Below are 12,746 nucleotides of genomic sequence, written 5' to 3'. Positions count from 1 at the left end.
AGTACTTTCAATTCTTGCTGGTCCAGGATTTTGGTATCCAATTTCAGAGCCTCTTTGGCAGATCATATTTATAGCCGATATTTTTCTAAACTCTTCTGTGTTACTGCTGTCAGCTTCATAGACCTTATTTCCAGATAAGTAATTTAGAAATAAGAAGTTATATCCTTGCAGTAGGCTTGTTTTCTTCATTCTACGGACCTGGAGTCTTTCTGAATGCTAGAAACTATACAGGATGGTAACTTGTATTTTCATAGGAATACCTTGCTTTACTCTACAATACAGCAGACCAATTGTACAAGTTAAGAATTTTGATTTTTTTTTAAAGAGAGAAGATGATGAGGAAATGCAAGCTTTAAAGGAGAAATTAAAATACTGGCAAAGGCTACGACATGATCTTGAAAGAGCCCGTTTGTTGATTGAACTTATACGGAAACGTGAAAAATTAAAAAGAGAACAGGTAAATGGACAACTTCAATTTTTTTTAAACTTTGAAAGAAAATTATTTGCTAATTATAAAAAGATTTTTATAATATAAATAGATTGTGCTATTTTCTTTTTTCTATTGATATAAAACAGTACGCAATAAAAACACAATTTCTTTTTGTAAAATCTTGTCTATATTTTGAGAAGATAGATGGGTCTTACCAAAAAAAAATGAAATCCATATTACTTGTAAACTAGGAGCAGATCTGATGGGTAGAAAGAAGTTATTGAAGTCTCTTAGTAATGGACTGTGCTTACAACCCCAAAATAACCTGTATCCTCCTGAGAAGATAGATAGGTAGACTTTTGTCTCTAGAGGCCCAAGGCAGTCTCTAGAGGAGGCACAGGTCAAAGGCCCTGGTGTGAGAAGAATCTTCTGAAAATGTCAGATGATTTGGGGTTTTTTTGTTCTTGTTCTTAATTATATTTAAAAGAAATCTTAAGAATTAGGTGTCTCAGAAATGTCTGCACACTTTGTCATAAGCAATACAGACATTGATTCACTGTGCTGATGCTTGTCTTCTTCAAACATGTCACTACATTAGAACTTAGCATTGCTTCGAATATACAATACTGTAGGTGTCCAGGATGTCTGCTGGTGATATGCGTTGCACATTATAACAGCCAATACAGTGAAACTTGTGTGTGCCCATTTTTTGAGATGCTGCATATGGTATTTTCTTGCATATAACCTGCTCCTGTCCAGTTGGTGGAAATTGGGGTGTGCGCTATATGTGCAAAATACAGATCCCAACAGCCTGATGATATGGCTTCAGGGCCATGTGCAAAGTTGGTGCACAGACCACATCTGGCACATGAGGCTGACAGCAGGCTTGGGAGCAGGCTGAGCTCTCTAGCTGCTGTTATTCACTTACTACAAAGGAAATATTTTTTGTTGCTTCAGGCTGCCTTTCAAAAATAAGGTGTGTATTATATACAGAGGCATGCTGTATGAGAGACAATATGGTAATTATTATGGCCTTATTACATTTACTACAGTTAAAGGAAGCCCAAATATTTGAAATAGCTTATTTTAATCTCAGAGGCAATTTTTATTTTCTAGACAACTTCCAGTAGGCTCCCCTTGTGGTTCAGTGGTAGAATCCTTGTTTACTACACAGGAGACCTGGGTTCAATTCCTAGACACTTCTGCAACTACAGCTGTGGAGGCACCAAACATCTGGACTTAGTCTGGTCTTTGGATTCTGTCTCAGTGGCCTAAAGCAGTGTTTCTCAACTGTTTAAGTAGCAAGTACCCCCTAACTTCTAAAAATTTTAAGAAGTACCCCAACACTCAGTTTTCCCTGAGATTTTATATTTACAGACCAGTTGTGCTATATGTTGGAATATGGTCTGTGTAAATAAGGCCACGCTCTAACAGATGTGTAATCTGGTGTGGGTAGGGTTCCTACCTTTTACACCAGGGGTGCACAACTCAAGTATGTACCTGGAGTAGAGGTGATGTTGCCCAAAGCTAGGAGGGCTGCCCCCAGTGCTGCACAAAGCGTGGCATGCCAGATTATTACTGGAGAATTTAAAGAGCCGCACAATGTACGATGCACCAAACTTTTTGCTATAGTTTAGAGAGGAAAAGAGGGTGAGAGAGAGAGAGAGAGGAAAAGAGGGCATGAGAGAGAGAGTGTTGGCATACCCCCTGCTTGGGTCTTGCATACCCCTGGGGATACATGTACCATAGGTTGAGAAACTATGGCTTAAAGGGAGGATGGAAGGTCTGGGCAGCCTCCACTCCTCCAGGCATATGTATCAAAGGTCTGGGTGGCCTTCATTCATACACCATTATCCAGGAGGATCGACAGTTGCCACCACAACTTACAGTAGAATGAATGCTGTAAACATTTTGAGTTTTATCTTTATTTTCATTATCTATATAATTATTTGTAATTATACATACATACATACATACATACATACATACATACATACACATGTTTGTGTGTGTGTATGTGTATATATTAAAATCAGGATAAAACTCAAAAATGGTCATAGCATGCATTCTACTGCAAGTTGTCAAGAAAATAAAAATTGCTTGTAAAATCAAAATAATTATTTCAAATGTTTGGGCCTCTCGTAACTGTAGTAAATACTGCTTTTAATAATTACCATATTTTCTCCCATACAGCATATATATATATATGCAACAAAAGCTCTGTTATCCAGCACCCATGGGAAATAGGGGGTGTCGGATAACCAAATATGCTGGTTACTTGAGAGGCGCCTTTGCCTGATTAGGCAAAGATGCCCCTCATGCTGCATCCGGTGCATCTGTGTGCCAGGGGACAGGCACCGTGCCATCCCACCCACCCCTCTCCTGGTGTCAGTGTGCCAGGGGACAGGGAGGGGTGCCCCGTGCAAGTTGCTTTGCCCTGGACCATGGCCCAAAGTGGGACTTCGAATCCGTAAGTCCTGTTTCCCGTTTCATTTTTGCCACGTTGGCTGGCATCAACCGGCATACTTGTTAATAGAACATGCTAGTTAATGAAGTGCCGGATAACATGGCTTTTGCTATATATCTGTCTGTATATCTATCTATTTATAGATAGATATCGAGATAGATCTGTATATCTATAGAGATATCTATCTATCTTGTTATTTAATGCTTACTTTTTTTTATTCTTACCTTTTTTCCTAAAAAACCAAACCAAAACAACCCCCCCAACTTCAAAGACATTATAAGTACTATCAAATTAAATATACATTTAAGTGATTTAATAGTAATGCCTCCTTAAGTATTAAAGATTAATTTGAATATATATCAGATGTTTTTTAAAGAACATGCTAGCATTAAACATTAAAATCTCTCAATATGGTGAAGATGCACACAAAGTTATCACTAATCAATGTTGCCAAAAGTAGCATTCTCATTTGGGATCATAATACTTGAAATATAAATATCTCAACATTTCAGTTGAAGAGTGAACACCATAGAATAGGGGTTTTCAACCTTTTTGTGTCTGTGTACCCCCAGCAGCCGGACACAGAGCAGTGTGCCCCTGGCGGCCAAATGCCGGACGGGGTACGAAGTGACATGTGGCTGGATGTGGAGCAGCAACAGCTGCTCCATGCAAGCTTCCCCCGGGCAGGTGGCAAGCAAGTGCAGGATGGTGCGTGGCAACCAGTTGATGACCCCTGCCATAGAACACTGTAGAAATACCATGTCTAAGTATTGTTTTACCTTGATCACTGCAGCAGCAAAATATTTAGTTGTCTCATCTTTGTCTGAAAAATAATAATAATTTTTATTTTATTGTTTAGGTCAAGGTTGAGCAAGTTGCTATGGAGCTTCAGCTCACTCCATTCACTGTACTTCTGCGATCAGTTCTGGACCAACTGCAAGAAAAGGATTCTGCTCGCATATTTGCTCAGCCAGTGAACCTTAAGGAGGTGTGTGTTTTATATTTCCAGAGTCATTCTCGTTACATTTATAGGTCTGATTTGTTTATTTATTTTTTTACTCGGGTGTACTGAGAAACTGAGAATATCACATGGAACGTTATTTTACAGTATTGCAAGTTTGAGGGGAAAAAACAGGAAGATTACGTTTTTTTCCCAGTAGGGGAATGTGAAAATAATTAGTTTTAAACATGTATTTTTTACCATGCTTCAATATTTTAAGTATAGTGTTCAGAAGGGTACCTCTTTTCTTAATTTTCATTTGTTTAAACATTAAGTTGTTGACAGTTACTTAGTAAAAATATTTGAAGAGGTATCTTCATCTTTGTATGAAAAATCAATCTTGGAAACTGTGTAGCCTTACTTATTTTGGTAAGGAGTTCAAGTTTTTTTAATCAGAAGAATGTATTTATCACAAGTGCATACAACAAAAATATAATTGAATCCTTCCATAACTCCAAAAACAAAGTGTTGGACTTTCATTAATAGTTTTTAAGTTTGCTTGTTAGCTGACAGGTGTATATGGAACTCTGATTATACACCAAATTCCCCACTTGTAATTATATAAACGCAAATCTAGATTTGGTATAATTATTGGTAATGTAACATCAGCTATTTTTAATGCTATTTTACCATTTCTCCATTTTCTTATTTTAGGTTCCAGATTATTTGGATCATATTAAACATCCAATGGATTTCTCTACAATGAGGAAACGGTTAGATGCCCAAGGTTATAACAACCTGAATGAGTTCGAAGAAGATTTTAATCTCATTATAGATAACTGTATGAAATACAATGCTAAGGATACAATATTCTATAGAGCTGCAGTGCGATTAAGAGATCAAGGAGGTGTTGTTCTGAGGCAAGCTAGGAGAGATGCTGAGGCAGTTGGTTTTAATGATGAAACTGGAATGCACTTACCTGAGCGACCTAAACTAGAGTCACCTCAGCCATTCTCTTGGGAAGATGGTAAGAAATTTCTAAATAGAGATTAATTTTCAAGAAATATAAATAAACTGTTGGATTAATTTTTATTTTCCAGGTTTTTTTAAATGGTACATTTATTGCAGATGGACTGTACTCCCAACACATCTGTAAAGTTATACTTGTTTAGCTTACTGATGTAAAAACATTTGCTAAAAATAGTTCTTTTCAAGTATTAGAAGAAACACACTATTAGAAAGTTAAATTGTATTCTGTTCTGTCCTACCAGTAATCAAGAGAAAGTGGTCTGAATTCTAACCTCTGTGTACTGAGAACCTGGACTAGGAAGGTGCTTAAGTGTGTGTTGAAATTCAGTGCATGAGTATTTCCACTGAAATATACAGTGTACTTAACTAGTAATTTGATGAGACTTTTCACATGTTTAAATTCAAGCATGTGCTTAAGTGCCGTGTTGAATCATTTGGTGGCAGCATTGCATAGAGCTGGTTTTACAGAGCAGAATGTGAGCAAGTTTTGAGTTCTGGGTTTAGCTTGTAGTATTAGCAGCTCAAAAAGTTGTTTTGGTTTGTAAACTGAAGAAGGCATGAAATGCAAATCAAAGGAAAAGAAATAATGACCATTAAAATATCATTTTTATGATCCTAATCGTACACTAGGCTCTTGCAGAAGCAAAATCACTTAATTTCTTTCTTAAAGGGAGGGATTAATAGGACCTCGTTCCTGACCTGCAAAATCCCTGCTATTCCAGTTATGGATCTCTCAAGCAAAAGTGCTAATCAAGAAGAATTGTAGCAAGTAGTATAGTAGGAATTTTTGTTGACACTTCTCTACTAGTGACAGTGAGACTACTAAACTTGCTTCAACTTGTGACTCAAGTAGGATTTCATTTTTTTAATTCCAACACGACATGTATTCAGTATTTTCTTTCTCCTAGTAGTTTGTGTGTGTGTGCTTGCTTGGTTTTGTATTTGTTTTGTTTGGTTTTTATTTTAATACCATGAGAAACACTAACAAATATTTTAAATTCCACATGTTTTGACTTCAGTGGATAGGTTACTGAATCCTGCTAACAGAGTACACATGTCCTTGGAAGAACAGCTGAGAGAATTGTTAGAAAAACTTGATCTTACCTGTGCAATGAAATCCAGTGGATCAAGGAGCAAACGAGCAAAGCTGTTAAAGAAAGAAATCAGCATTATTCGCAACAAACTAAGTCAGCAACACAACCAACCTCCCCAGATAGAATCAGGTATTGGAAGCTTTGAAGAAGAAAGTGCACCATTAGAACAAGAAGGTGAAGAAGAAGGTAAGATTTTAACCTGTGTTTAAATTGGTACTGGTATGAACCCCTTCAGTTAGACATTCCATAATAGGTCGTGTGAATTTCTATAAAAATGTACAATCTGCTATGATGTCACTAATATTCCTTTTCTAAGAACAAGTTTACTAGACTGTAAACAAAATATAGCTGACACTTGTTCCATAGCATAAAGTTTAACATGTTGACAGCCTACTTTTTGTCTGGCTAACTTGATGCAGTGAGATTTTTTTTTTTTCCTTCTTTTTAAGGATTGTAACAAATGCTGTAGAAGCAAACTTTTAAATAAAAATTTTTTGTACAATTTTTTGGGGGAAATTTATAAGAGTGTAGCATCTTCGAAAAACTAACTAACTTCTAAAGTGGCTACATATGGATTCGGAGTCTAACTTTAATAATTCATTGCAGAAAACTTTGGTCACTACACCCATCTCTTAACTACTACTACTTCTGTTTCTGGCACCACCAATTGGTTTCTATGTAAGTTACTGATGGTAGATGTAACCAGAACAAGCATAAAATCCTTTAACATAATTATGCAGTATTGAAATAGTGTAGATTCAATTATCTATAAAACATTTCATGATCCCAAAAGAACATCTGCTCCCACTGAAGCATAAGGCAAAATTTTTATTGACATCCATCAAGCTCAGCTCCTCGTGATAGCTAGCCGTATACCCAATTTGTATTCTCATGTTGGAATGAAGTTTTACTTTCATCAGATTGTACTTCTAAAAAGTTTCATTTAAATGATTCAAAGTAATAGTTTTCACATTAAGAAATATTAATTTAAATCTAGGTATAACGATCAAAGTTGCCAGATGCAACCAGTTGCCTCACTGTACAGGAGAGGTGCATTCTGTTCCCCAGAGTTAAGAGAGCAACTTGAAAATGTACTTAACGTAAGAATGTGAAAAACAATAGGAAAGAAAAGTGAGTTTGGGGTGGGGGAGATGCTGGTAATATGATTCCATGATTAGCTGTTGAAGCATTTGATTCTTTCAGATCATTTGTTAAGCTAAAATAAAATCAGCCATCCCTGCCAGCCCCACCAAGCAGGCATTTGTACAAAAGACCATAAGGATGGCCATATGGCCTCATCCAGACAAGTGTGGATATGTGATATGTGTTGCCACAGATCCATCTGCAGCACCACATGCTGCACATGCAGGTGTTCCCCGTGCTGTTGCTACCTTAAAGCTTCGGGGAGGTGGGGGTTTACCCTGGGATTTCTCAGGGTCAAAAACAAACCATGCCGAAAAAAGTGGCACGGTGCACAAAACGGGAGCCTGGCTGGCTGTAGCTACACTCCAGGTGCCAGCCAGGTTTTCTGCCGTGGCTACAGCTCTGGGAGGCCTTCAGGACCCCAGGTAAGGCTGCTGAGTCCAGCACAGTTGCTAGCCCCAGCCTCCCCTACCCCACCTGGGGTAACCTGCCATGCGCCAGAGCACACGTGGCATGGGCGTTCCCCAAGGACTGGTAGCAATGGCACAAGGTGTGCCACTGCTGCTTGTGCCCAGGGAACCAAATGGCCACGCTTGTCTAAATGTGGCCATGGAGTCAGACCAAAGATCCATCTAACCAAGCATCCCGTCTCCAAGAACAGCAAGGTATGGATGCTTTAGAAGAATGGTATTAGAAACAGGGCATGTGCTCTGCCCCCAGTCATGCCTTCCCAGTTAGTTATGTTTAGGCCTGGCAGAATTCAATTTTTATGATTTTTCTAAAATCTGGCTACAATCAGGGCTAATTTTTAAGCATTTATTTTGAATTTTTTCAGCTGAAATTTTCAGCTCTGCCTGAAATTAGGGGTGTGGAGGGCAGATAAATGTGGAGTATACTGTTAGAAAAATATAGCTGCATCTGCTTTGTTCTGCTTACATAGTTCTCCCAATTTCTTAGTACTTTCAGGATCTGGTTAGTGAGTTCATAAAGATCTGGTTTCATAAGTTATCTCCCCCTTGTCAAAATTGAATCCGTTAATTTGGGTATATACTTTCTGTCAGCTAACTAATAACACTAAAAGCAAAAATAACAGTTTGATTTATATAAACATGAATCGCAGTTTAACCAAAGGTTAGCAACTGATAGTCAAAAGTTAATATATGTAAATACAATGCTTACCAGAGAATTCCTCCAGCATTTTATTCTGTCCCTGAAATAAGTGTTTCTTTTTAAAAAGATACTAACATAATTAAGATACTGACATTATTCAGAATTGTTAAAATAAGTTATAAAAATAATAAAATTTAAGTTTGGTAAATGGTTTTAAATTTAAAATTATTAATAGGTAAACTGGGGAAGAGGATTTTTACATCTGTAATGTTTCCAGGTGCAGCAGATTCACCCTTATTTAATCAGTTTTAGATTTTTGGTCACACAAAGAACCCTGTCCTAAAGTCCTTTGAGCTATATTACCAAAGTAACTTAATAAATTTATTATTTTGTGGTATGTGAATTAAGTCCTTTCCTTAGACACTTACATCTGTACTCAGATAAAGTGTCCTATTTTTAAGTCATCTGTTTTTAAATCTGTGATTTAAAAACATTAGCTTTCAAATATAGTATGTGTATTTAATTCTTATTTTGGACTTCCGGTTGACATAAGTTCATAATTCAAGTGCCAGCTTACCTTTTGAGGATTTAATTACAGCTGAGCTTCTGTTTTCACACTTCAGGTGTTTACAGTATTACTTCCTGCAATTATGAGTCTCACAGGGCAGAGATACCTTTCTAAATGTTTTGAAAACACCTAGTGCATAGTTGCGTAGCTGGCATATTTGTCAGCAAATTATTAATTAATTTGCTATGTCCAGTTCAGTTTTAAAAATTACCATTGGGTTATACATATCACACATGCAAGCTTCAATCCGCATCAGTTAATGTGGGGGTTTTTTTCTTGTTTTTCACACGTGTTTTTATTGTACATGTATTAGTCCCATTCAGTTAGTGCCACTATATACAAGAACAGAGAAAAGTGTCTAAGCATAATGTTATTTTGGAACCTGAGGAAAGCAGTTTTTTTGAAAATTGGGAGGGAGGGGGTTCTGTTTTAAAGTACTGGCTTACAAATATTTTTCAGGATTTCTGGAATGTTGTAGAGTAGATGTTCCTCCCCGCCCCTTTGCATCTTGGGGTGAAGAACCTTTTATGCTGCTTATTTTATCAATGCCCCCACAATACATCTTTCGCCATTTCCCAGTGAAATTGTCACCAAAAAAAATCAATTGATTATTGGGGTGTATAGAGGGAAAATAAAACTTGGTAGAGGGATGGTTTTTCTGATTTCTCCTGTTTAGTTTGTAAAGGTGTGTTTATGAAGTATTTGCAAATACATTATTAGCTTTTTAAAATAAAACTGAGAGTCATAACTGTAAATCATCTTTGCAGAACTTACCTGTTTGTAAAATTGGTAACATGATGTAGCCCACTGTTATAGTTAATTTGATAGATCAAGCTACAAATGCAGGGTTTTTTTTTAAATGCTTATCTGATTAAATTGGCTTAAACAGGTAAGATGATTATTAAATTAAATGCATGTTATTCACCATTTAATGATAATAGAGATGTACTTTCATTAAGAGATACAAATCATCTGCTACCCTAACCTTATGTAAAATGTCTCATACTTGAATATGAGATTATAGAAATTATTTTAGATGTAAGTTATGAAACTAACATCACTGTGTATAAAGCAAAAATATCTATCCAGGTTTAAATTGTTAATATCAATTCTAAACATCTATATTGTTCTATCCGTGCTACAACCCCAGTGTAAAAATAGACACTACTAACTAGGATAGGGTGTTGCTGGCCAAAAGTTTATGTATTAAAAATGTTATGCTTTGTTTCCAAGCAACAGTTTGTTCGGTGGGCTGCACATTTATAGTAAGTTTTATAATAGATTTTATAACTACCAGCTTTCAAAAATCACACTCTATTTATAATTTTTTCAGGAGATAAATCTCCCCCTAAACTTGAACCATCAGATGCATTACCTCTTCCTTCAAACTTGGAGACTAATTCAGAACCACCAACCCTCAAACCAGTAGAACTCAATCCAGAGCAGAGTAAGCTTTACAAAAGAGTAAAATTTGATAATGAATTATATAGTACTTCCATTCAGAAAGAAATAAATGGACACACTCCAGAACACTTACTTGACAGTAATCTCAATGAGTCGACTGTTTCTGCTGTAGCTGAGTCATCAACTGATGTAAACAGACGTACATCTGTTCTCTTCTGCAAATCGAAAAGTATAAGCCCCCAAAAGTCTGCAAAGAACACTGAAACCCAGCCAACTTCTCCACAGCTAGGGACCAAAACCTTTTTGTCTGTAGTCCTTCCAAGGTTGGAGACACTTCTGCAGCCAAGGAAAAGATCAAGGAGTGCATGTGGAGATTCTGAGGTTGATGATGAGTCCCCTGTAAAGCGCTTGGATACAGGTAAATATAAACTTCGTTTTAGTGGACAGACATTTTGGAAGACAAGGCATAGTTTTAAATGACATTCATTTAAAATATTTATCTTTTAAATTTCAGCTATACCTTCATAGCTGAATAACTGAGTGCAATTTTGATCTAGAACGCTTGCTTTGCTTTTGTGACAGCTCTTTATAGATGGACTTAGAATGAAACTTGCTTTTTTTCTCTCTCTTATCCTTGTCACATACCTGAGTCTTTATCTGAAACATCCCAATTTATGTTTGCTTCTTAATGTTATCTATTTTTGGCTCCCTACTTGGATGCAACTTCCTGTGAAAACACCCCTAATGAATCTGCAATAACTGTCTTTTCTGGGGCTATGCACTGACCCCTTATGAAAGTTCTGAAAATATTAAATATCCATAACATATCTCTTTACTGAGCATTCATTTTCAACCAAAGATCTTTTTCAGAAAGCAGTAAAGATATATATAATTATGATATTTATGATGCTCATTCTAATATGAGTGTTAAAACCTTAAAGTACAATTGTTTTTGCTTTAGATATGCCCGGTTTTAATTTAAAAATAGGTATATAATATATAATATGGGTATATAAGGTAAAGACTCTATTTTAGCTATATGTAGTCTCGGCTAGATTTTTTTTAAAATTAAGTCTATCCATCAAGTGCAAATATGAGAGTTCCTTATGTTGCTTCTTGATATGATTAGCTCTCAGCAGTGCTTGGGTATTAAGGAAGAGAGATTTAAATATATTTTCATAGCTTTTTTACATTAAGTATACTTCCTTAATATCACACTGTAGTTTATACTGTTTCTTTACATTCTCTTCTTTTTATCATAACTTAATTTTTAAAGACTATATGAAAATTTTTAGTTCTTTAGCTCCAACTAAAGGATACGGGAGTTGCATTAATAACTTGCGTATTGTGAAAGTTTGCTTTTAAAGTGTTTCTTTAGTTGTCAAATCAGATGGGGCAATATCCATTGCAAAAAACAAAAACAAAACCCAAATAGAAAAATACAGAAAACAAGTTTCTTAAGTCTTTTTCTTTTTAACAAATGCTTTTCCAGACACGCTTGGAATCCGTACTGACATTTGATATTTTAAGGAAAATGCATAAATTAAATATGAATATCTGGAAGGCTGTAGATATTTAGTGAATAGTAAATATTCTCTTCTACCAATTCTTATTAGTAATTTATTATACTTACAGTTATGCTATAAACAAAGTAAGCATTCATTTCATACAATGTTACATGTCTACAAATTTTCCATAAGCAGTTCTAAAAACAAATGTCACTGTGTTTAACTCATATCCATCTTTTACCAGTATTTATGTAAGAGATGAAAACACCATGTCGTATTTAATTCTGGTAGTCTGTTATGAATTCCTATTCAGACAGAAAGGCTAAAATCTTTTTTTCCATTGAAGACCATTGCAAAATTTTAGTTGACATCACCTTCCAGTTTTCACTTTATGTATTTTGAGTCTGTAAATTACATTTTGAGGGGAGGGATGGGGCAGGGATGCTCTTTCAAATTAGTTCATTTTGTTGCTTTCCCCCCCTCATGCAAGTGTCTAAAATAAAGAAAATTGACTAGGAATGATCACACCTTTTTTAGATTCTTTTTTTAATTCAGAAATTTTCACTTATTTGACATTCTGCATGATGATAATTACGTGACTAGTTAAGAACAGACTTTCATGGAAATGATTCCTCTAAAATAAAAAGTGAAAAAATGTCAGATTTTTAATCAACAGATTACGTACACCACAGTACACACTGCAGATATGTAATACTCATTTTTATGTTGTATTCATATCATTTAGCTGTATTGACAGTGTCCTGCTTATATATTCGAATTTTGAATTTGGAAGCTTTTCACTTAATTTTGAATATTGCTGACTAACGGGTCCACTCTCATTTGTTAAACATCAACCTTAACATATTTGCCTACCAATCAAAGCCCTGATTCTGCAGTTCTTGTTCCCATTTGATATAGCTACTTTTTCTATTTTACAATGGAAAAGATGTTTACTTTGGTGCATGTTTTATAATTGCCATATAAAATGTAAAAACAGAGTCTTATTTTCCAAGTTGCTGCTGCCTTAATAGTGTTTTTAATTTTCAAGCCTTC

At 35.7% G+C, this 12,746-nt stretch overlaps 1 protein-coding gene across 5 annotated transcripts in view; it reads left to right on the top strand.

Annotated features, from left to right (window-relative positions):
* The window catches only part of BRD1 (bromodomain containing 1), a 112,501-nt gene that overhangs the window by 60,730 nt on the left and 39,025 nt on the right, over positions 1-12,746 (top strand). For 4 of the 5 annotated variants that reach the window (XM_090042109.1, XM_090042108.1, XM_090042112.1 and 1 more), the window contains 5 exons: positions 326-457; positions 3,757-3,885; positions 4,552-4,864; positions 5,886-6,146; positions 10,115-10,603. In XM_090042109.1, coding sequence (XP_089898235.1) covers positions 326-457; positions 3,757-3,885; positions 4,552-4,864; positions 5,886-6,146; positions 10,115-10,603 — 1,324 coding nt within the window. The remainder of the gene's footprint in view (positions 1-325; positions 458-3,756; positions 3,886-4,551; positions 4,865-5,885; positions 6,147-10,114; positions 10,604-12,746) is intronic. The other variant, XM_090042110.1, reaches the window with a different exon arrangement.

This window comes from Crocodylus siamensis, chromosome 4 (assembly GCF_052110815.1).
Source record: "Crocodylus siamensis isolate JL-2025a chromosome 4, ASM5211081v1, whole genome shotgun sequence".
NCBI lineage: Eukaryota > Metazoa > Chordata > Crocodylia > Crocodylidae > Crocodylus > Crocodylus siamensis.
This window is presented reverse-complemented; position numbering and strand designations above follow the sequence as displayed.